General features: G+C 51.6%; 1 protein-coding gene across 1 annotated transcript; it reads left to right on the top strand.

The window, feature by feature from the left end:
• The first annotated feature begins 7,612 nt into the window (after positions 1 to 7,612).
• On the top strand, positions 7,613 to 24,646 carry TLX1 (T cell leukemia homeobox 1). The gene is made up of 3 exons (XM_077347847.1): positions 7,613 to 8,267; positions 12,014 to 12,251; positions 23,256 to 24,646. The coding sequence occupies exons 1-3, from the start codon at positions 7,760 to 7,762 to the stop codon at positions 23,476 to 23,478; spliced, it is 969 nt and encodes a 322-aa protein (XP_077203962.1). The 5' UTR covers positions 7,613 to 7,759; the 3' UTR covers positions 23,479 to 24,646.
• The last annotated feature ends 825 nt before the right edge of the window (positions 24,647 to 25,471 follow it).

Genomic DNA, 25,471 nt, shown 5'->3' with positions numbered 1-25,471 from the left:
CCGGGTGCGGTCTGTTTGCTGTAGAGTTCTTTGAAACGCCAAAGCTTGTATCCATACATCAAATAACTTGGTCGCATCACTTTACCTTCGCGTCCCTTCACACTCCTGCCTCGCACATACAGTTAAAGGTGCAAGGATACACGTGGACGCCAGCTCTTGGCAAGAAAGCCCTAGGGACGCTCTTCGATTCCGGGTGAGAAAGCCTGCACTGTAAACCTCTGCCCTATCTAGGAGACTGCCATTAAACAACAACAACAACAACAATGAAACAGCTGCCCCAATTCAAAATGCTTATTTGCTTAATATATATCTATAGACTGGCCTCTCTTCTGACCAACTCAGGAGATAAAAACTCCGATAAAAAAACATGTTTAAATAAGTACAGAAAGAAGCGGAAAAAATTGGAGGGGGGGGGGGAGAGAATTTTAAAAAGGCCACCCAGAAACATCCCGTTCCTCGTTTTTGTCTACTGGTTGCAGTGTGAAAAGTCTGCCCGTTGTGGCCCCCGAGTGAACGATGCTTGACTCCAATGGCTACTGGGAGGCGTTTGAGTTTTTAAAAAATAAATTGGAGCTGACACGGAACAAAACATCCTCGCAAATATTTATTTAGCACTCGAGAGGCTGGGGGGGGGGTCCTGGGAGGGGGGACACTTGAGAGGGCTTTGGATTCATCCAAGGGCGATGCTCCGTTTCCCAAGTGAATTGGGGGGGGGGGTCCAGGGAAGGGTGTTTTCCTGAACAGATGCTCTTTCCCCAATAATATCGTCTCGCCATCATTTAGCATCCGCAGAGCAAGTGGCCATCTGGTGAAGTCCTGTCATTCTATAGCGCCCCCCCCCCCAATTCAGAAGTCATGGGAGCAACTGGGAATTGAAGGATCTGGACAACGAGAAGTTTCTGGAAGAAGGGGGGGGCTGGCGAAGGGGCCCCAGGGTAAATATTTTCAATACATAACCATATTTTCCCAGTGCTCCCCCAATAGGCAGGAGATAGGCACCGACGATGCGCGCTTCACGGGTTCTAATGGCGCTCTCGACCCCCCCCCCCCCCCGGCTTCCCGTCGCCCTGATTCGCGTGCAGGCGGCCAAGAGGATCCCTCGTGTTGTCTCAGCAGGGACAGGCGAAGCTGCTGATCGTTCCAGCTTCCAAGCCGATGAAGGGTCTCGCTTTAAATAGATTAAAGGTTCAGCAGTCGCCGCGCAGCCGGAACGGGGGGAAGACTTTAATGGACTTCATAGAGCGGCATTGTACCAATAACACGCTGGATTTGTTTATTTAAAAATCGTGATTAAATGGCATGCCTAAAGGAAGAGAAGCGCGGAGAGTTTCGTCGACAGAGTGTATACAATTACAAAATTATAATTCACCATCGGGATTAGCGAATTATTTCGTTAGTCTGCTGAGTAAGCACACCGCCGCGTCAGCCCTGCAGCGCCAATTCGAAAGCAAAACCTCTACATTTCAAGCAGCTGAACACAGATTAGTCCGGCCTGCAACTCCGGGTTCTTCTGCCACCTCGGCCCGATTCTTCTGAAGACGCTTTGTCGGAAGGAGTCCGCTGGATTGCAACACGATTTTAACCTCCACGGATCGAGGTCACAATTATAACCCCCCCCCCCCAAAAAAAAACACACAAACTCTCAGCCTTCACCATGAATGAATGTTTGTAAGAAACTTTAAGTGAACGCAAACTTTCCGCAGGTAACGCAGAGCCCTCTGTGCTAGCCGCCTGCTTGCTGTGGCTGTCCTTGCGCAAAGAGCAGCCTCTCTCCCGCGCACTTCAGCTCCCTGCCTTCCAAAACTTGGGCGCCCGACCCGCGCACAAAAGACGCGGCTCCCGGAACGAAGTCCTGTTGCCAGCCGTGGCCCCCGGCCGGCGCTCTCCGTGCCTTCCCGGCGGCGGGGGTTCCGCCAAAATTACCCCTCCAATCCGCGCCTTTGCCTGCTCGCGCGTGTTCCTGCTCGCTTATCCCCCCCCCCATCCTCCCCGCAAGAGGTGCATGTTTATGCCTGGCTGCTAATGGCTCCCGGCTCTAAAGAAGCTCCCTGACCTGGTGGGGCTAGCGTGGCTTTTTAATTATTTACCTGTTAGGGAAAGTGCTACTCCCCCCACCCCCACCCACCCCTACCCACCCCTTTTGGTGCTAATGGTCCCTGCTCCTTGGGGCTGACAAGCCTTCTGAATCTGGGCAGCAGAACATTTCATTAAAGTTTAATGTCCGTCAATTGCCCGACATAAAAAATATAGACTCGGATCCCATCTAAAATATTAATACTTTAATGCTTGCTGTTAAATAAGCCAGGCCCCCGAGCGCCCCAAATCAATTCGCCATAATGCACTCCTCATTTGGCCACCAGCGAGGAGACATTTTTCTTGCGCTGTTATTAACTTCTGTCAATTGCTCGCCCAATTAGGGCTCGCCAGAGGAGCGCAAGGCCTTGCAACAGGGGCTGCGGCTGCGGCTGGGGGCGCGGGGAAGCCAAGGGAGGCCCGTCGCCGCCCGCCGTGAACTTTGGGCGGCGCACTGGAGCTGCCTAGAAGGCACTGGGCACCACGCACCCAATGGGTGGGTGGGTGGGCAGGCCCATTCGGTAGGAAGGCACTTTGGGTTTATTCGCGTGTAGGGCCTTCCCCATCTCCAGAGAATAATGATATCATCAGTCTTCCAAGCGCTTCTTATATGTTATCTTGCTGTGGCCGTTATCACAACCCTTCAAGGTAGGGCAGTGTTTTTATGCAAACGGGAGTTTAAGAGTGGGAGAAGGACCACCTCCTGAGTACTTGGGACGGGATATTAGAAGCGGGCAGGCCGGCTGACAGCTCAGTCAGGAGGCGGTAAAAAGAACCTTGGGGCAGCAGAACGGTTTTAGGACGAGAGGTGCAATTTTGAACGTCATATTTTAAAAACAGACTGGCCTATATTAGGTTTTTAAATGATGCCCACAGCCAGTACCCCCAGCATATCAGAGAACATTTCTGACCAGCCATTTTGTTGCTGTCCTGGGTTTCTTTTTGCAAGATAGTTCAAAGGGCCCCAACCTGATCCAGCTCCTCGGACTCTAACCTCCTTCTGCTCGAGGTGTTGATCAGGTCAGTGTAAGGAGTGCAGAAAGAGATGAGCAGATTACAAGCTGATCCTGAACAGCGTCCTCGGAAGTAAATCCAATCCAGTTCAGCACAACTGGGAAATTGCCGTTTTAGAGATGAATCCGGCCTTCCTATTCCCCCCCCCCCCCACTCTGCATCTCCACGATAGAATATTAGTGTCCTGTCATTCCCTAGGAATAGTGACTTATCCGGACCACACGTGAGGGGCTGCCAAGCGCTTTGCTATAGGAATGATGCATAGCAATAGCAGGGCACCACCTCAAACGCACTGCAAAGGATCTCTAATGAGCCGCTCTGATTTCCTTCCCCACATTCTGAAAGATTAACAAGTCCTGCTCAGAGGGCGCGAGACATTTCCACCAAGCGCCGCCTTCAGAACCTGCGTTGGGGAGGGGCGCGCGCCAGAGCCCTTCCGCCCGGCAGCTGGAAAGGGGGGGGGGGAGAGAAGCCAGCCGCGCTTGCTTGTGGAGCCTACTCCACAAGGGCGTTGTGAGGATTATATGCACAGCACCCGTTGTGAGGATTATATGCACAGCACCCTAAACTCCCTGCAGGAAGGGCAGGAATCCGAGTCCGGCGGATAGGGGCTGTATGGAAATGGGATGGAAATGCGAACAGGAGACTCATCCGTGGAGCAACACGTGACCCGAGTGGCAACAAGGGCCGTTTCGAGGCAATCTGTCCAATCGTGGGTGCCCCTTCCTCTCTCTGCCTCTGGCCATTTGGCTTGCTTATTTAGCAGCCCCAAGAGGACTTTTCCTTCGGAGTGATCAGTGATCCCCTTCCGAAATGCTTCTTGAAATGCAGCCGGCGGGCCTGGTCAGTTTCAAAGAGCCGAAATGTCTGTCCGGGGAGAGGGGCTGAACCGGGAAACAGCACAGTGTCGGCTGGCTGAGGAGCAACTTGCTCCGCTGCCTTTCCCTGCTGAGGGACCCGGAACAACCTCCCCAGGCACAGGGACCTTCGACGGGCGCCTCTCCATTCTCCAGGGCTCCTCTTTAAAGCCCCTGCGACCTGCTTGTCTGTGCAGTACCTGCTTATTGCTAGAAGGAGAGAGAAGTTGCTCCAGGCTGTAGTCAAAGCGCCAGGGCTGCTCTCATGCAATTCAATCGCTCTGAAATGAAAGAAAACTTTGGTGTTACACGAAGTATTCTCCTAGAGAAGCAATCCTTTAAGAAACTGCAGTCTAAAGTTCAGCATTAGTTCATGCTGATTTTGTGTGGTTGACCTTCAGGGGGCTTATTTATATCAGTTCAATTAAAAAATGTACAATCGCTGGACTGTTTTATCAAATTAGTTTGGGTAAAATTAATCTGGCATTGTAGCATATGTAAGGGAGGCTTTAAACACTGGCAACTGGGCATGTTCTCCTGGGAGGAGGCGCTGCTGTGCGCAGCAGGCCTTGCGTCCAAGTACTGAGGATCCGGCTTCTCCGAACACCACGTCAAATGGGGCGCTAATTGTATCCCTTGCATCGCGCAAGGCTCTCGCTGCAGCCCAGCGGAAGGCAGGGCTTTCGGCTCCTACTCCGGGGTCGATTCGACGGCAACAACCCGACAAAGGAAGGGCTGCCCCGGCCCGGCTGCAGGTGGGGCATCAGAGGCCGCCATCCAAACTCTTTTCCCGCTCTCCTTTCCCTAGTGGGGTTGGACGCCTGGTAGGCCGGCTGGTCTGGCGGGGCCCAGTGAGCGGCCTCCTGGGAATTCGAGGTGAGCGGCCCTAGTCCCAGGCCAAAAGCAAAGGGAAAGGGAAAGGGGCCCTGGGCGCTTCGGGGCCACCTGCGCTCTTGTCGGCAGAACCCTCACTACCCAAGCCCGGCTCTCAGGGGGACTGCCTCGTCTACAGCCCTTGCTTGGGAAACTTGCTCTCCGGGCCAACAACTTTCTCCCCCTTCCCTTTTGTTGCTTGTCGAAAAGTGCTGGCTGAACTTGCTGGGTTCCTCGTGCTGTTTAAAGTGCTCCCCACCAACATGGCCTGCAACGGTTACTTACCCCCCCCCCCCATGGACCTTCAGCAAACATGAAGTTGTTTGTCGTAACATCCAGCCCGTGAAGAGTTACTCCAAAGGCCCCCGATGCAGACTGCGGAAGGCCCTCTCTTCTGTTCTCCCGAGCATTTAAGGTCGGAACACTGATGGTGCATCAGAGTAGACAATAGTGACAACTGGGACCCCGGAGGGGAATGGGGAGCGGGACGGCCTGCGTCCAAAAGGCCACGAAGGGGGAACAGAGAGGATGCGACGCTCTCTGGCATGAGGAAGGGACCCTTGGTCCCATGTGGGCCCACCCGGCTTGCAAGGCCCAGCAAGTTCCGGAAAAGGTGCCAGAATAACCGGTTTCTGGCAAAGTTAGAGAGGCGCCGGGCGGTGCGCGCCTGTTTCCTTGGTTCTTTTGTTTTTTAACTAACCAAAGGAAAATACCTTGACTCCAGAAAAAGTATTTTTTCTCAGTATATTTAAAACCCAGCTGATGTTAAAAGTATTTGGCAAACACAATGACGTCTTTTCAGTGTTCCCGGTCGAGCGACTGGCAGAGCCCTTCACAGCGCGACAAGTCCCAAGTTTCCTTCGCAGGACTCCTAGGCACGCTTTCCCGACGCCTTGAACTCAGCGCGAATAAAGGCCGCTCGGGATGGGCTGGGCTGGGCACCCTTGTTCCTCTCCCGAATGTGTCAGTTCTGAGCCGGGCAGCATTGCTGATCATTTGCCCTCTGTCTATTGGATGCCAAAGGGGGTAAAGTCTTGAAGTGTCAAAATTCGAAGGTGACATTCTGAATCCTACTGGATAGTTATCGATAATAGGCCACCAACAGTGTGTTTTTCTCCAGTGCTGGAGGAGGTTGCGTTAAATCCTGCTGCAGGGGATTCCTTCTAAACGGGATCTGCTTGAGGGGGAATTCTAGAATTCGCGGGTTCTGTTGCTTGCATTTTCCAGTTCTGAAGATCAATGTCAAAGTTATTCTCTGATCCATTATGCTATGAAAGCCAACCGGGATATGGTAGATTGCTACGGACACAGGGTTCAAGCATGGCTTCTTGCAGAGATTGAGAGCTCCCCCCCCCCGCCTGAAATCGGGCGTCTTGTGGCCCAGCCAGGACCAGCAACTCTTGGCAGTGCCTTTCTCACCAGCTTTAGATGCGCAAAATCAGGCGTGGTCCAGAGAATAGAAGCCAAGCATTGGAGCGTTCTACAAGCTTTGGGGCCATGGCGATCCCTGAACTTGCAGGCCCAGGAAGCTGGGGGAAGGGGAAGAGAACTGTCACCCTTCCCATAAAGACGCCCTTTAGCTGGCCCCCAAAGGCCATAGAAAACCTGGACTCCGCTAATTTTCTGCACCTGCTATCGGGATACAGAACAAAAATGCAGAGGAGGTGAATTGTGTATTGAGTATGCAGCCAACCACCAAAGGAGACCACACATTTGAATGCACCCGGCCAGAGAGCACCCCATGAAACCAGCAGAACCTCGGGTTTTTACAAGGGCAACAAGGCGACTAGAATCTGGTTGTTGTTTCTGGGCCCTGGAGAAAGACAGCTCGGATTTTAATTTTCCAGAGGGAAAAGTCAACTGAAATAGGACAAGTCTTCATGTCCTCTAAAATGATCCTTGTGAGCCTCCCTTCACCTGCTGCATTTTATTCAAATGAAACAATTACCTTCTTAGCCTTCTAATTTGATAGGCTTTTTACATCTGAAGGTTCAGTGCAGAAATCAAATAACATTTCTGAGGAGCGATTGTATCAGGAAGGGTTTCCCCCCCCCAAGGGCGGGGCTATCTCCAAACAGCCAGGCCCCCGAGGACAGCCTGAAATGTCTACCTATTAAACATGATCTATCCCTTCCCAAAGTTGTCCAACTCGCAAAGGCCCCTCAGCCTATAGACCGCCCCCTCCCCCGCCCCGGCTGTCGACTCCACGGGGCCTTCCCCGCCATCCCACGCGGAAATCCTCCGGGCCCGCTCAAGCCTCGGCGCCGTGGAGCCGGGCCGGCGTCGGAGGGCTTCCCTGCCTGCCTGCCTGCCTGCAGCCTCCGGCCGATGGTCCGGCCTTTCCGGGAGTGTAACCGGGAGGAGGGCGAGGGGCCCCTTTATTAGCGCGCGGGGCTGACGCAGCCACACACGCCGAGGGGGGAGCGGGCGGGCGGGCGGCGCACCAGCGGCAGGAGCAGGAGCAGGAGCAGCGCGTCGGTTTGGCCGGCGGCGCGCCAGGGCTTGGCTTGCCGAGCCCCCCGAGCGCTTGCCGGGGCTCCCTCTCGGGCTCGGCTGGGAAAGCCGCTCCTCTCCGTCTCCGGCTTTCTCCCCTCGGCTGTCATTCATCCGGCTTCCCCGGGCTGCAGCCAATGGAGGCGCAGGGCCTAGCCGCGCCAGGCTTCGGGCCAGCATGATTGATGCCCTTGCAGCGAGGCGAGAGAGGGAGCCCACGGGCGCGCACGGCCCCCCCAGCCCCAGCCCCGGCCCCGGGCCCAGCCCTCCCCTCCCCCAGCCTCTCCTTCCTCCGCTTCCAGCCTCCTTCCCCCCTCTTCGGGAGCAAGTGGAGCGAGACCGGGGAAGCTGCGCGGATTTTTAACGCCCTCTCCTCGGGAGCAGGGAGGAGGCACGGGGCGCGAAGGCGGGGGCGCAGTCGCCCTCCTCGGGGTGGCTGGCGGCCCAGCATGGATCACTTAGGGGCGCACCACCTCCACCAGAGCCACGCCGAGCCCATCAGCTTCGGGATCGACCAGATCCTCAACAACCCGGACCAAGGCAGCTGCATGATCTCGGGCGCCCGGCTGCAGGAGGCGGCGGACTACGGCCTGGGAGGATGCGTGGTGAGCAGCGCCTACAACGCCATGGCCGGCCACTACGGCTCCGCGGGCGGCGGCGGCGGCGGCGGCGTGTCCACCTCGGCGGGCGGCTACAGCAACGGCGGCGCGTGCAGCATGGCCTCGCTGGCGGGCTCCTATAACGTGAACCTGGGGGTCGGGGCCATGAACGGGACTAACCTGGCGGCGGCGGCAGCGGGGGGCGTGATCCGGGTGCCGGCGCACCGACCCCTGGCCGGCGGCGTCCACCAGCCCCTCTCCACGGCCATGCCCACGGTGCCGTCGGTGAACAACCTCACCGGGCTCACTTTCCCCTGGATGGAGAGCAACAGGCGCTACACCAAGGACAGGCTCACAGGTGAGTGGCTCCCTCCTTCCCGCTCTCGCCGAGCGCCCCTCGGCTGCCCTGCACGCCAGACCCCGGCCGGCCCCGGCCACGCGCTCCGGCGCTCGAATGGCATCGATTGGCTTGGTTTAGAAGCAGCGCTGACGGACTTCCCATAGATTTCTGGCCCGCCAGAGCGACTCCGCCCTGCCCTTTGGACAACAGAAGCCTCCCAGAGAAGGGAAGCTGAATCGCTGCGCGATAGACGCCCCTGTAAGTTAGTGCTTGTCACCAAATTCAAATTTAGTTGCAGCTTACAGCAAGGGAGCTGGGATGCCACAGCCTCCAGCGAATAAAACGTCTCCCTGCAATGGGCTTGACACGCAGATTCTCTGCCGGTTCCCCACTCTTTATATTCCGGCCATGCCGAGAAACCAAACTCTCACAGAGCTCGCTTAAAGTGGATTCTGTATTAGCACTCCCCGAAATTTGATAATAATAATGATGATTTTTTTCCTCCGATACCGAAAGATTTTCATAATAAGATGGTCCCATGCTCATTTCTTGAACAGATCGGTTTGAAAGTAGCCAAAAAGACCCGGAACCAAAAATACATTCGGGAAAGTCGTGGAGTCCGCGGGTTTCCTTTTCTTTCCCCATTGTAAGGGAGACGGGCCTTTCCCGGGATAGCTGGGTCGACTGCTTGGATCGACGGACTAGTGAGGGAAGTTAACACGAACAGTCAGACTAATAATCATCGCTGCAGCAAGAGCAGCGGGTTGGAGTCAAGAGGCTTTTTACGATGCAGGGACAGGCGCTCCATTTGTCTAGTAAATACCCCACTTTAACCAGAAATGCAATCTACTCTAATTCTGTGTGTATTTTTAAAATTCAGGACTTAAGGAGAAAATCATACATATGTTTTAAAAATTCTATATTTTAGATAGATTTAAGTTCAACAAAACTTCCCAGTCAGACGGTCTTAATTCTATAATATAGATAACCCTGGCAGAGCCCAGATGAGGTTGGGAGAGATCAATAGCTCTGTGAGTGTCCTCTCCTACACCCCCCCCCTTCTTCTTTCCTCAGTTCTCCAAACAGGATACTATAGCAGAACACCTCTCTTATTAAATAGAAAATGGAAATCCATTGTGAATTGGGAGGGTATGGCTTAGTGGCAAGGCCATTAGAAGGAAAACCGCAACAATCCCTTTCAGAACAGCCTCCGGATTTCCCGTCCCTGTGACGTTTTAGCGTTGGGGAGTGCAATTTCAGTTTTAATTTTAATTAATTCAGTTTCCCTTGTCGCTTATTGTTTTGCTTATCCTTTATCAATGAACCGTCAAATCGCATTGAAACCGGGGCCTGAAGCCCGTGTCTCCCAAGTGTTAAATCCAGAGTGGATTCCCAAGTCCAAACATGCAAGATCAAGGGCTCGAACTTGCCCTTTCTATTGACGAAAAGATTCTGTCGGGCTGTTTATCTGCCCATCTGTCTTGTTTGGCGGCTCTCTAAACAGTCAGCCGTTTGAACTTCGCAAGCCCTTGGGAGATAGGTAAGATGCCCGCTCTGGGAATATCATCCCCTCCTCCAGACCTACAATAATGGTTTCACTTTTTAAATTAAAACTGAAATTGCACTCCCCAACGCTAAAACGTCACAGGGACGGGAAATCTCTCCCGTCATCTGGATGGGCAATGCCGAGTTTTACGGGCAGTCGGTTTCTCTTTCTTCCGGTCCTGCAGACGCTACCGGAATAGCTCTCCTCCCGGCGGCGGGCCTCTGTGCTTCTGCGGGCAGCGCCTCCCTGCAGACACACAAACGGCTACTCTGGACTGACTGGCCGGCCAAACCAGACCCATCCGGGGCCTCTATTGCGCCCCGCTCCTTCCTTGGGGTTCACAGGCTGGCCTGGGCCCTGCGGCCCCCTCGAAGGAGCGCCACAATATGGACCGGAATCTCGGGCCTGCAGGCCAGGTGGCTCCAAGCAGGGGCTGAGCGCACCTCCAGAGACACAACGGGACGCTGCCAAAGACCGTCCTCCCTCCCTTCAGGACAAGGGCACGACAGGCATTTGGGTTCCTGTAGGACAGCCCCAAATCAAATTCGGGCCGATTTTCTCCCTCTCTGCTGTCCCGCCTAAATCCTTGTCGCCCTGACTCCTGTGGATTTAGCAGATACGCTGCCGCTGTTCGAAGGTCCCTAACTGTCCATTTTACAGCAAACTCTTAAATCCCCACTACTATCAATTTCGCCTGCAATCGGAGGCGTTTTATAGCCGCTTAGGCGTTTTGCACGAGAAACTCCCCAGTAGACAGGACGCTGCTTTGTTCATTTGCTCTGCTTTTGAGAAAAGAAACGACCCCCCCCCCCAAAGTTCAAATAAGGATTTTGACCACAGTCCCTCCCTAATTGGAGAGAGTTTGGAAATCAAACCCAGTCCATCGATTTAAAACGAAATCCAAAACAGTAAGAGAGAAATCAAACGACTGTTAAATAGTTCGCCCTCCATCTCCCTCCCCCCAGCCTGGTCCTCTTCAGCATGGCCTGGCCAGACGCCCCTTGCATGGGCCTTGCAGAGGCCTTCCGGGTTTAAAAGCAATCGGTGCCATTATAAGGCGAAGAAAGGTATTTTATGCACTTGCAAACCAACGAGGTCTCTGCATTTCCCAAATCCGAGCACTGTTGATCCATAATGTCATGTGTTATATGTATAATATGTAAAATGAGAGGGGCATTTAGTTAAATAAAGCCCGATCCTAAACATGTTTGTCTAGGATTGCCCTACCCAATTCAGCTTTCCTAATTGCAGCCTTCTTAATGCTCCTTTCCTAACCTGTTCCAATTCCTCTGAAGGGCTTCGGCCTAAAATTCACTGCCGGAGCCATCTTTACTTCGAAGGAAGCTCTCGCTGGTTTCAGTGAGCCTTCTTTCCAGGCAAGGGTGCTTAGGATCGCAGCCTGAGCTAGTGAATGTCTTGCGTCGCTGTGACGCGTTCCGGGGTAATTGCGGGAGCCAACCACGCAGGGCTGCGCTGGAAAGAAGCACCTGGGACTTCGCAGGCCAAAGGCTTCCTTGCCTCCCAGGCTGAGCTTCTTGCACGGCCGGGAAGAGGGAGGGGGGGGGAGCCAAGGAGCAACCGACGCCAAACTACGGACTCCTCCTGACCGCCCGAAGGAGGCTCGTTTCTCTCGGCAGCCTGCTACAAACCAGACGGACCAACCAGGGCCATCGGCAGGAGCCGGCTGCTTTGCCCACTGCTCTCTCCGGCTAGCGCTTTCGGGGCCTGGGATGGGGGGGGGGCGGGGGCGGGAGAGGGGGGGCGAGAGAGAAGTTCGGGGCCCTCCGGACAGAGGCCTCCTGGAGGCTTCCTGGGGGTGGGGGGGCAGCCATGTCGGCGCCCTTTGGCCAGGGGGGCACTTCGGGCTTCTTCCGGCGGCAGCTGGTGGGGGGCCTGGTGGCTGCCCACAGGGCTCCAGAGAGCAGACGGAGCCGCAGCCCTGCAGCAGGCCTGGTCCTCCCGGGAGAAGCCGGAGGGCCGGGGCCAGTGACCCGCTCGGCGGTGTCGGGTTTTCGAGGAGCCGCTGCCGAGCGCCAGGCCAGGCCAGGCCAGGCAGCCAGAAGGCAGGCGAGGCCACCCGCAGGTGGGGGTCACGGCTCCGGCCGGGCCTGCGCGCGGGTCTTTCTGTCTCTCCTCTGCCGCCGCTTGTGGATCGCTCCTGATCATGTCGCCGCTTGCTTCTTTGCCCCCCCCCCCGCCCGCCCTGTCTCCCCTCCAGTGGCCCTCTCACCGTTCACTGTAACACGCCGTATAGGTCACCCCTACCAGAACCGGACGCCCCCCAAGAAGAAGAAGCCGCGTACCTCCTTCACCCGCCTGCAGATCTGCGAGCTGGAGAAGCGCTTCCACCGGCAGAAGTACCTGGCCTCGGCCGAGCGCGCCGCTCTGGCCAAGGCGCTGAAGATGACCGACGCCCAAGTCAAGACCTGGTTCCAGAACCGGCGCACCAAGTGGAGGTGAGCCCCGCGCCCGGCGGGAGGGCGGGAGACGGCGTGTGTGTGTGTGGGGGGGGGGGCGCCTGGTCCTGAACCAAGGCCCAGGCCAGAGACAAGCGGCTTGTGTGCGCCAAGATCGGGACGCCATTGTCTTGTCGTCGAGTATCTTTCGTGGCTTGGGAAGAGGACCGCGGCGCCTCTCAGATCGGGGCCGGGTGTGGTTGTGGGGTTTTACAAAATGCAGCCCTCCCCCCATCCCAGGCTTCTTGCAGTTTCAGGGCCGATCGCCTGTTTGGCGCCACCTCTCCTCTCCTCTTGTCCGCCGAGAACAGGCCTCTGCCGGGCGAGGCTTTCGGAGAGCCGCCCGGCCGCCGCCTGTGTGGCCGCCCCTTGGAGCCGGGGTCGGCCTCTGCCGTGGGCCCAAGCAGGGCTCCGAGACCAGCTCCCCAGCGGCCCCGGGGGACGACTTCTGGCCCGGCCAACGGCGGCGTGTCGCCTAGCAAGCCTCGGCCTCTGCGGCCCGTTCGGAGCTGGAGGCCGGGCGAGCGACAGCCACGCACTCGCTTGCTGCCGTCGGTTGAGTTGGGGGGACGCGCGTCGCTGAAGCCGAGGAGTCCGTGGCGGTCGAGGCCGAAGGAGCCAGAAGCGCGCCGATTATAGTGGTGCTTCCAGCACACGAGAGCTGGCGAGCGCGGAGGGGAGGCTGGTGCCCTTCCCGGCTGCAGCGGCTCGTGGCTTCTGGTAGGCAGAGCACTGACCCCCCCCCCAACTCCCTGGAAGTCCAGCCCGGTCTAATCTGATAGGGAAGGACCCAGGCGGTCCCCGGGGCTGGGGGGTCGCCAACAAAGCAGCCGCGACAAGGCCTTGGCGGCAGAGGTCTTTCGCGGGACTGCAGTGGAGAAAGGGCGGAGAGGAGCAGGAGGGGGCAGTGGCCTGCCCGGGTCTCGAGTGCGTCCCACCACGCCTCTCCAAGGAGCTGGGCAAGTGCGAGGCTCCGAAAGGACGAGGCTGGCCGAAGGGCTCTTCTCCCCGGGTTGGATAAGGAGTCGCCCGCCGCGGGCACCGAATCTCGGCCTTTTCCCGAAACGCTGCGAAAGCCAGCGAGCTTAGGCCCAGGGGCAGCCAGGAACGGGGCGCTGAGAGGGCGCACGAAAGAAAGGGCCGCCGCTTTCCTGCTTTCGCCGGCGAGGTCAAAGAGAGCCCCCTCCCGCCCCTTCCTCAGAGGGAGCCCGGCTCCCGTGAGAGACGGCCGGATCAAGACTGGAGCCCGAAGGGGATGGAAGGGGGGGGGGGGCTGGAGCAGAATTAAGGACAGTGACCGGGGAGGGCCAGCTAGAGCGCCCCGCGGGCTCCGAGGCCTCCGGAGGGGAGCGTGGCCGGCCGGCTTTTCCTGGGTCCTTCTTTCCCCGCAGGGCGCTGAACTGCAGCCGTCCCAGCAGTCGGGCGCAATCCCGGGCAGCGCCCTTGCCCCGACCGCCTGGCACACTGGCCGGGGCCTTCCGGCGGGGCTTTCGGGAGCCGCGGGCAGGAGGGGAAACTTGACGCTGGGATACATTTTGCTCGTGTTGGAGGCGCGACTTTGGCCTGCTGAGCAAGCAGACCTTTGAGAATCAGGGCATGCCTGACTCCCCCCCCCCTTCTGCTTAGATTTCCTTCCATTGGAAACCCGCGGAATCCGAAAGGGGGGGGGGCTCCTTGAGCCGCCCAACAGACGCCGCCGTCCCCTTCGGCTGCCTCCCAGGAAAGGGCTCTGGGGCTCGGCCGTCTCGCTAAGGCCTGGCAGCTCCTCCGGTGCGCGGGCACTCGGGCGGGGACGACGGCGGGCCCGAGCTCAACCTGCCCGGCCCAGCCATGACAAGCCTGGCGGCGGCGGCGGCGGCGGCGGCAGCTACATCAACAGACAATGGCAGGCGAAGGAATGCCGCTTGTTTATTTAAAGGGCAAATCCCCAGACGTCGGGGGACTTCGGTGCCAAGGTGGCAATGATCCGGCTCACGCTTTCAGGCCCCCGGCCAACATGGCCGTGCTGACTAGGGCTGCCAACAGGTCTGGAGAAAAATGTCCCGTGCTTTTAACAGAGGCACTGAAAGGCATTCAGCCGCTAGTAAGTAGCTTTCTTCTCCAGGCAGTTGGCAACCCTAACTAATCCCCTCTCTATGGCTAATGAGGTTCTCGCCAGTGTGGAGCAGCCGACCCGACGCCACCTGCCCTTTGCCGTCCGCTTGGCTGCTTTGGGCGGGTTCTTCTTACAAGTGGTTTCTTTGTGCTGGAAAGGCGGCCTACAACTCGGCAGCGGGAGAGGAGGCCGCCTTAAAACCACGCCCTTCTTCGCCTGGGGGGCTGGGAGCACTCAGAAGGTCCCTGAAGTGGCAACCCGCGGGTGCTGTGCTTAGTTCCGCAGCAAAGCCCCCCAGTCGATGGCGGAAACACAAAGCTGGGGTTGGCGGAGGTGGCCAGAGATGTGGCAGTGGATGGGTGGGGGGCTAGGCTCTGAGACACTCCTCAGGGGGAGCACAAATCCTAGGGGAAAGGTCATATTTAAAAGGGGGGTGGGTGGGAGATAAAAGACACGGGTTGCTGGTGGCTTGGTTGGGGAAGCAGGGTGTGTGTGTGTGGGTGGGAGATCTATGTCCCTGTGCTGATTTTGGACACATTGCTTAATTTTTCTTGTCCCCCCCTGCTCCATGAGTCAGTGCTACTGTGGGGGGGAGCAGTTTTCGGTAGCTTATGAACATTGGACAATGAAGTTGGCTCAAGGTGGCCTGTGGACTGCTGGGAATCCACCTTGGCCTCTGCCCCTTTACTCAGAAGCTAGCCAGAGGACAGACTCTCAGGTGAATGGAGGGGCTGTGGTGGTTGCAAAAAGTGTGCCTTTGATAGTGTAAACAGGATGCCCCCCCCTCTTTTCTAGGCAGTTGGCAACCCCAAGAGAAGGCTGTTTATTTATTTTAGCCAAAAGGGCACTGCCTATGCAGAGTGGCTCCCAATTTCAGTGGGCTAGCGAGCAGGATTCTCAACAGAGCTTCTCCCTCTGGCTCCAACAGACTTCAGAAACCAGTGGGGCTCAGAGGGGGAGGGAGGCTGTGGGTTGTGCTCTCGGAGTTGCAGGGGAACCGTGGCAGTTCTTGCTCCCCCCCCCCCCCGTGGACCCTGAGAGGCTGGGGTGGTTCCTCTCCCTTGGCCGTGGCCTGCTGGTGCTGAGGAGGCTGATTTGCATAGGCACCCTTGCACTTCACCCCCCTCCCCCACTAAGCTGCTCTCTTTGGGCAGAAGCCTTGAAACAAATAGGGATGGGCCCAAGGCCTCCGCTTCTCTCTGGCTTGACAAATGGGTCTTTTTCCCTGCCAAGCAGCACTAACTGAGAAAAATGCCCCGGACCGAAATTAATAATCTGTTCTCCCTAATTATAAGAAAGGAGTCTGCCTTGTTTTTCTCTACTACGCCAAAACAGTATGAAATATGCATCACCAGCAAATTTGTGGTGGGGAGACGACCTGTGCATTATTCATGCCACCCTTTCCCTTAGTCAAGATAGAGCAGTGTTCTCAACTTTTTTTTACCATTGAGAAGCCCCTGAAACATTCTTCAGGTTTCAAGGAACCACAGAAGTGGTGCGATTGTTCAGAATATGGTTGGGAAGCAGTGCTGTTTACATGCCCACCCAGGGCCCCTCGCCTTCCCACCCCCTCCAGGCCCATCACTGGCCATTTTGGGAGATGGTGAATGGGTTGATATGACCATATATGACCATATATGGTCATATCACCTGATAAATGTTTAACAAATTTAAATGCACACGCACACAATTAATCAACTCCCACCCAATTCAGGAAACCCTTCCAGGGCCGGCAAGAAACCCCAGGGTTTCACAAAACCCTGGTTGAGAAAGCCTGAGGGAGAGGATGCCTGGGAGAAGCCTTCATAAGCCTCTGGCCACCCCCAACTGAGCCACAGTTGAGCACTTTTAAAACTCAAAGATGTTCACAGAAAAGTGAAGGGCCTGCTGTAACTCATCCAGTGCCTTTCTAAGCAGTTCTTTCAGTGGGTTTAGAAGGCTGTGTGAGTTTCTTTGCCCTGATATGCATGGTCCCAGCTAGCCCTCACTGGTCAGTTCCTGGGGGCATTGACTGCAGTTAGTATTGGATGGGTGGCCAATGAGAAAGGTGCAGCTCCATCAATGTGGTGGGCCTTCCCTTGGCTCTCTGTTGATGCAGTGTGAGTTTCCAGAAAACAATTCCCTAGTTTCATTCTTTTAAAAGATTGCATTGTAACTTCCCACTAAAACTGCTGGGGTTTCTGGCTACATGAGGTACAGCTGATTTTAGATGCATGCCCAGCTCAAACAACATTCATAGAAAACACCTCTGAATTTTGGTAGGCTTTGCTTTCCCCCAGGTTTTTAGGAGGAGGTGAGGTATAAGGTTTAAACAGCATCCATCACATTTTCCAGCATTATTGAGAACAAATATTTCCTGATGGGCTTCCCTCCATGCAGAAAAGCCTTCCTGGCTCCAGTTCCCTTGAAGATCATCCAAGTTTTGAGATCAGAATGGAGGGTTTTCTTGCAAATGGAGGGCTAAAAATATATGCTATGAAATCACCCTGTCAGTGTCACATCCCAGCTTTTTGATCGCAGTGACTGAGAACTTTCTCAGACGGAATGAGGCCACCAGACCAAACTAACGCTGCAGGCAGGCAGTGTTTTATATGGTTACTAAAACTCTAATGGTTTATGAGTTGAGGCACTGTAAATAGATCAATAGCAATAAAGATAATAAAAAGGATCCTTCTATCATTTCATTATGAACTGATTCTTGAAACAATTTGTTATGAAGTGAAAGAGAAGATGGAGTTGATCGATAGAAGAGCAACTGATCAGAGTGACTTGATAGAAAGAGAAGAGTTTTTTGTTTGCTCGTTTTTGTAACATGGAGAATGTACTAGTGGTGGATCCCAGGGAGTTTTAGGCCTAGACAGGATGCAAATTCCTAATCCACCCTGAAACTTATGGCCTGCTCACTTTTGAGCCTCTCACTCTGGACAGTTAAGATGATAAAATGGAGGTGGGAAGTAACAAGCATGCTTCTCTGAGCTTCTCAGCATGACACAGATGAATTAGAGAAGTTATCCTGCCTGTTGGGGCCTTAGTTTTCCATCTCATCTTTTGTGAACCTGAATGAAACTGGAGAAGAACATGGATTTTGTTGAGATGCCATCATCCCCTTTCCTCTCTTCCCATTGTCTTCCATTCCTTCCCCATTGCCTTGCCTGCTCGAATCAGGGCCAGCCCATAGATCAGGCGATTATTTATCTGAATTCTCAAAGAATAGCTCCATGTGTCCTTAAGACAGTTTTTAATATATATATATAGACTTTCTATTTGCTGAAGCTGAGGCGATGTCTCATGCAGTCTGACCGAGTTCAGAAGAGACTCTATTGTGTGATGATGTTTTCATCATTTAGAAAGTCCTTTTAAATCTCGCCTGAAATGCCTCCATGGCCTGAGCTCTTCTGCACTCCTTTTCTGCATGGAATTTAATCAGCTAGCACCTGGTCTCAAACTTCCTAGACCTGAATGAGGTTGCCTATTCCCCACTCCCAGCTTTTTAAGATTCCCCTTTGCTTCCACCAATAATCACAGTATATTTGTCTGGTGACCTACTATAACTAGACTCTCTTTTCCAGTATTTTAAGAAACCCTTTTACATATTAAGATGATTTCTGCACTAGGCACAAGCTTGGAGAACTTGCAGAGGATAGGATCTGCAGGAATGGGTTTAAACTACGTGGAGAATGATATCGGCGAGATATGGAGGGACAGGGATCACAGCGTAGTTCAGCAGTGGAAGTAGTGAGCTCCCCCTCACTGACAGTTTTCAAGCAGTGGCTGGATGCTTTAGGCTGATCCTGCATTGAGCAGGGGGCTGGACTATATAGCCTGTAAGTCCCCTTCCAAATGATCTCACTTGCTAGGGTTATTTGCATATTTGTAGGTATCTCAATACTTTCTCTTTGTATCTTGGTAAGCATGAGCTAAGTTATGTTTTATATGTGAGGCAGAAACTAGATAACACCAACTTCTGAATCGGGGAATAACTTTATTTGAAAGCAAAAAGAAAACAGCTAATCACCAATTGGCTGACAACATTTGCACAAAGTAAAATAAAATAGACATCTAAATGCAATCCTGTCTCCCTGGGTCCCTTACCCCTTTTAGTTCATAAGTAAAGCTTCTTCTAGGCCCCTTCACATACAACTTGCCATATGTGCTTGAAAGGAAGGTGACCCTAAGTATAAGACCATCCCCCTTAAAGAAAAACAAAGTTTGGGTTCATTGGCAGCTTTTATGACCAACCAAGTTTTATTCTGCATATCAGCTGGACTCAAACTTTTTTCCCCTACTGCTGCTTCAGACCAATGCAGCTACCTGAGTCCACCTCCATTAAAAGTTATATACGAAGAACGTTGTTTCATTGGATATAAGTGGAAATTGGATGAGGATGTAAAATGCACTCCCTCCCCCTTTTATTTTTCTGATGGCATTGGGGGGGGGGGATGTAGTCTTGCCTTGGAGTGAATAGTGTAGTAGGTGACATTCGTTGGCTCAGTTGCAAAGCTTGTTATGCAGAAGATCCCATGTTAAATCCCTGACAACACCATTTCAAAGGACCAGGGAACAGGTGATGATGGAAATACCTCCACCCGAGAGAGACCCTGGAGAACCACTCCCAGCCAAAGCAGACAATCGTGGCAGACCAGTGCTCAGACAGTATAAAGCAGCCTTGTATCCGCAAATGGGTAAACTTTGCCAGATTTCCTCCCAAAACGTTTGAAAATAGCCTTGGAGGTCACAGTTAGATCAGTTATGGACCTACTGCTAGCAGTCTTGGTTCCAGGTAATTAAACATTTGCCTTAATTTTCAGTTGCCCTGGGCACGCTTATCTTTAAGAAGTTCCCTTGCGTTCTGTGGGTTTTGGTTCTCAGTGTAGCTTGGTCTGCAGGGCTGCAGCCCTCAGTACCTTATAGGAAGCAAGTGGTGTGAAATCTATGCATAGGGTAGAGATATTTATCCAGCCTAAATGGAAGTCATGAATAAAAATGGATGCAGACTTTGCATAGACCTGTGAGACTGCAGCCAGCCCTGAGACCTTGGCCCAGTCATTAGGGACTGAAGACTCTGCCACTTTCTGCAGGTCATAGTATCTGTTGCTAAAAGCAAGTTCCTGCTATGTAATTTTTACATTGATTAATGTGTCATTTTAACACTTGTGCTTTGCTTCACCATTGTTTCTGGTCTCTGTTTGGTTTCAGATGTCTACAAGTCAAATCCTATAGCATTGTCTTTTGGATGTCCTATCCTGTTGATTGTATTGATCCCTTCTGTGTAATCCACCATGAGGCGGATTACAAATAACATAAACAAATACATTCTCTTGTTCAGAATCTCTGGAACATTCTATGTGGAGCATCCCTGTGCACAAAAGGAGTAATGATGTACCTTATTGACAGTTGTAGTTTCCTTTGGATGATTTTCGTGAAGTTGAGGAAGGGCAAAAGTGGTAATTCACCACTAAGAAGGACCACCTGTCAGTACGATCGTATCAGATCAGAGATTATTGCCTCCTTTCTTCTACATCCATGGGGAGACTTTGCCTGGAACATTTTAATATGTCCAAACTGGATCTATATGAAAGCATTTGTGTTTGCAATGGCTACTTAGGAATTGCCAAACTTCAACAAGAGGCATTTTTAAAAAAATGATGTTATCATCTGAAACAATGGCAGCATATAGGGCTCCCTTGTTGTAAAGTCTGATGTAATGTTTTATCAGACCTCATCTGATATAACACAGTTTATATTTGGGTAGTAAAGATTCTCATTCAAACAATATTTCCTCCTGTTTTTATTCAGTGTACAATGTGCATAGTTCTAGAAGTCCTAAGGGCTAGAGCCCATCTAGGAGCTGTGATTGCTCAGTAGTGAGGCTCAGAGACACATCCTGTCCATGATCACAAAAAATGTTGTAGGGTTTGTGGTCTGGCAAACCTTATGCCATGCAGCTTTCTACAATGGTCATCGGCACCCAGCCTTCAAAGCAAGACATTTTAAAGAGCCCAGGAGCTTGATATGTGAAACGTTAAGGAGTGCCAAAATTTTGTAATAACTGTAGTTTAAGACAGCAACACCTGCTAGATGGGACAATATTTGACATATAGAGCTATAGCTCAGCTTGCCCTTGATTCTTCACACAAAACAAATGTAGTAGGGAGGGCTGAGAAAGAGATACTTGTCCCCCGTCTCCTAACTCTAGAACTTAGGTCACCCAAATGAAATTGATGGATGGTCAGTTCAAGATAGCCAAAATTAATTTGGAATATAATTCCAATAGCTAAGTTGCCAAATTTTTGGATATTTAGATGGGATGACTGGAGCTGTGAACAGGCAAGTCGGATCTTTCTGCAGTCCTGAAAAGGACTCCAGGCTTGGGTCCCAGCAGCTGATGACATCGGGCATGGAAAGGATGCTGGGTGTGCACACAACACACACACACACTTTTGGGGGTGTGCAGGAGTTGATATAGAATTTGAAATTCCCGGGCCAGCCCCAGTGACTGCCCACTAACTTTACGATAACACCCCCTGAAGGCTGACAACCCTCCGGGTGACTTGATACCACCTGGCTTGCATGACACAACTAGGTTCGGCAGCTGCTGCTGCTCAACAGCAGCCCCCCTATGAACGCCAGTGTGGGGCAGCAGCTAGAGCTTCAGAGAAGGGTCTACAAAACCCAGGCTCAGATCACCCATTTTGCTGTGGAAGCTGACTAGGCCAGTCAGTTCCTTTCAACCTCATCAGCCTCACAGGGTTATTGTGCAGATAAAAAGGAGGAGAAAATAATGAAAGCTGCTTTGATCCCTACTGTGGAGAAATACTCTAGTTTCCCTTGGCAGAGCCTGTAGAGGAGGAGGGCTGTGTGGAGATGGAAAACTGGGGACAGAGGAGTAAAGCAAAGTTGGCTGTTGGGTGGGAAGGAGATAGAGTTGCCAACTCCAGGTTGGGAAATTCCTGAAAAACTGATGGGTGGAGCCTGGAGAGGGTATAATGTCATAGACTAGACCCTCCAAAGCAGCCATTTCCTCCACAGGAACCACCACGGCCAACCCCCAGGGGAAGGCTGGTGATCACCCAGAATTACAGCTGCTCTCCAGATGTCAGAGATCAGTTCTCCTGGGGAACATGGCTGCTTTGGCATCGTACCCTGCTGAGGTTGCTTCTCTCCCCAGACTTCACTGTCCCCAAAATCTCTAGGAATTTCTCAAGATGGTGCAGGCCACTCTGGGGGGAATTTATCTATGTAGCTGGTAGATCTGTTGTGTGTCTTGGAGAGATGCCACTGCCGCCGCCACCACCACCACCATCACCACCACTGCTGTTGTGCAGGGGGCAGGCTGGGAGAGTGATGGGGGGAAGAAAGAAAGAGAGATGAGGTGGAGAGGCAGAAAAACAAAAGAGTGGTGGGAAGGGGGAGAAAGTGAGGAAATGCCAGGCATGGAGGACACAGAGAGAGAGAGTAAGGAAAGAGGTGGCAGGAAGGAGAAAGAGTGAAAGAGGTAGGAGGAGAGAAGAGTTGGTTCTTAAATGAAAGTCAATGAAAGACTGGAAGTTTCCAAATGTTTTTGATCCCTCGTAGAGGCACAGCCCTCCTGTGGCATTGTCAGGCCAGGGCAAGCCACTGGTGACACACCCAGCCTGCCTCCTCCCTCCATTGCTGGGCTTTGTACTTTGAAGCAGGCTCCAGTTTCTGCCTGCACAGCACTGAGGCATCTGGGTAACAGCCAGGTCAGCTTGCCCTTGCATGGCCATCTGCTGCTGCAGCTGGGCCAAGGTCACATCAGAGCCAAGCTCCCATGGCCAAGTGGCAATTTGAATGTGTCCAGATCCAAGTTGGATCCTCTGGGTAGCACACATGAAGGCTCCCTTTGGAGGATGGCTGTACGTGTGGCTTTTGAGGAGGTGGAACTCCTTTCATAATTCAAACTCCTGTCTGAAAAAGATTCACACTCTTCTAAGGCATTGCAGTCAGTGGACTTAGAATGTTGCAACTCCGTTTAGGCCTACACTAGAAAACACCAGTTTCCTGAACCATTTTTAATCTTGTTCCTCAGACTTATGCAAATGACTAGAGATAAGAATATAGGCATGCATGTTTCAGGGTTGGGCTGATAGACCGCTGGCAACTCTCTCCTCCCCAGAACATTCTTCTGTCATCTCACCATAATATTTCTAGCTACAGGTCTGCCTCTAGGCTTCTCTAAAATCTCAAGGGCTTCAGCAGCCAAATTTCCCTGCCTCTTTCCGCCTTTTAATTGGCCCTCAGAAGCTCTCATAATCTCACAATTCCTGGGGTCTAGTCACTTCCCACTAGGACTTCTTGTTTTTGCGTGTGTTTATTTTGCTTAATGGACAAATTCATATTATTAAGCATGGCTGGGGAGCCCCAATTAAGCTGATGGGCAACTGTTTCAAGACAGACTAAAGGAAATACTTCTTTACTCAATTAGGAATTAATTCATGGAATTTACTGCCAGGAGGGGTAGCCATGAGCATAGATGGCTTTAAGACATAATTTGACTGATTCATGGAGGATAGGTCCATCAGAGGAACTAAAGTGAACTTCCCCATACAGAGGCAACACATCTCTGAATGCCAATACAAGGAGGCAACATCCAGAGACAGACTTGGCCTCTCTGCCATGTTTATTGGCCATCCTGGGCACTTTGTCAAATAAGGATTGGATTAGATAGTCCACTGGTCTGATTCAACAGGGATGTTGCTCCTTGTCTGTGGGGATCCTGGTTTTGATGCTTTCCAGACTGGCGTGCGAAACTTTTATGATTAATGACGTGTTTGTGATTTGTTGGAATGAGGATTTTTTTAATTAAAAAAAGGGATTTTGAGAGTTCTGATTGTATCTGTTATCTGTCATGGTAATATCACATAAAACAATATGCCTCTTTCTCCCAGGAGACAGACTGCAGAGGAGCGGGAAGCAGAGCGGCAGCAAGCCAACCGCATCCTCATGCAACTCCAGCAAGAGGCCTTTCAAAAAACCATCAACCAGCCCATCCAGGCAGACCCCATCTGTGTTCACAACTCATCCCTTTTTGCCCTTCAGAACCTTCAGCCGTGGTCAGATGACACTAGTAAGATCACCAGCGTCACTTCGGTAGCCTCTGCTTGTGAGTGAAACCCTAAAGGGGGCTGGGCCTGGAGGGCTGTGGTGCTACAGAAAGCTGGCTTAAGTCAACACCGAGGAAAGAAGATATGTTTCACATGAAGGGAACAAACCAGCAACCAGAAAAAGCATGGTGCTCTAGGGACTGAAGAGTAGGCATAATGCCCATAGAGTGACCTATGAGAATATCCCCCCCCCCCATGAACAATAATGCAGGGTTCTTAAAGACTCTCTTCTAAGGAGAAAACAATCTGATGTTGTCCTTTTCAAATATTTCCAAGAGACATTTTTCATACCATTTGGTTTAACGGCGACAAAGAGTTTGTTCTATCATATATATGTTTTTAGACTGATCATTTTTAAGAAAAAACAATTATTCCAATGTGAACAGTGTTGGAAATATCTGTGACTTCTTCAGCTCTGAGGCCCTTTGCCTCACGTAGATTCTTCAAGCAATTGAGAACTCACCATTTCTTTTTAATTTGGGGCATTTTCTCCATCCTGAAGGAATGAAAAAGGTGTTCTAGCTGAATGTAAACATTGCCTCACAAGCCATTGCGTGAAGGTTGTGCAGAGTTTTCTTAGCTACCACGCTGAACAACTTGTATTTTAATAACTCTGAGGTATCTGTGGCATTTTTGCAGGGGTAATGCAGTTTCACTTGATAGATTATTTTGGTATCATTTATGATATTGTTCAATATTTTATTTACTTTGCTCAAGAAGTCATTATTGCTGCAGAGGGGGAAATACTTTCTGTTTCCTGACCAGCAGCTCCACAATTTTCTTTTTATTGTATTGAGAAAAAGCTTGTGATTAATTTAAGCACTTCTTATAGTGAACTCCAAATATATATATATATATATATATAAAGATATCTAGTATATAGTTTTCAGTTAGTCTTTACCTAAGCATCACTGCCATTTTAAGACTAATGGTACCCACAGCCAACCAAACAATTTATCTGAAAATAATATTTTACAGTTAGTTTTTGAATGCATTCATGTTCATTTTTAAGTTATGCACTTATGAGATGGTTTCTTTTCTTTGTGTACTCATTTTATAAAGTGTTTGTGTAATTTATGTGGAAAAAATTGAATAAAATGGAGAAAGAAACAGTGCTTGGTACTAGAAAGGTTAAAGTATTTTCTACTGTACTCAGAAATTATGCACTAATTGTCTGGAAGAGCTGTTTGTGGTATAAACTGAGAAATAAATCCTGCCATTTTGCCAGTATGCAGGGATATGCTGTAGGAGTGTGTACTGGAAAAATAATCCATTTCATTCTGCTCTATCAATTTTAAGTATTCTCAGAAATGTTGTATCATGAAAATGTATCAGATTCCATTTCTGTTTTCATTAACATTGAATTGTTTTCTTCACACTGAAAATGACAGATTTTCCTGAGCAAGTATTTTTTTTAACCAAAGAAGACCAAAATATCAGGAAACCCAGGCTTTCTAAAGAATTCCAAGCTAATTAGACAAAAGGGTACGATTTTACAGTTTCTTGAATAAGGTATCCTAGTCATTCTCTCTGCATAAGGTGAAAAAATAGCTGCTAGTTTTCTGGAGCACTTAAAACAAAATACCACACTTAGTAACTGAGGTTAAAAGTAGCCTTCCCAGAGCGTCTGTCTAGAGAGGCACCCACCTGTACCTCAGATCACATTGCGGAAGAAAGGGAATTTATCTATCCAAATCCAAGCAGTGAAAAATGCAACATTACTACAAATCACTAATAAATCTGAAAAAAGTAGAAAACAGGTAACTCACTAACCAAAGACAACCAAAAAAGCCACAAACCAAGGAAAAAAACCTGACAATGGAAAAACAACTATGAAAAAGGTAAAAAAACCCCACCCCAGATGCACAAAAATGGAAAGGCAGAAGAGCAAACCAAAACAAATATTAAAGTTTTAATTACCTCAGATACAGCCTACCTGATCTGATACTATGTACAAAAAGACAACTTTTAGGATCAACAATATCCAGCTGCATTCCCTT

Source organism: Paroedura picta, chromosome 8, assembly GCF_049243985.1.
Source record: "Paroedura picta isolate Pp20150507F chromosome 8, Ppicta_v3.0, whole genome shotgun sequence".
Lineage (NCBI taxonomy): Eukaryota > Metazoa > Chordata > Lepidosauria > Squamata > Gekkonidae > Paroedura > Paroedura picta.
Note: the sequence above shows the minus strand (reverse complement) of the source record. Positions and strands in the feature narration are given on the sequence as shown.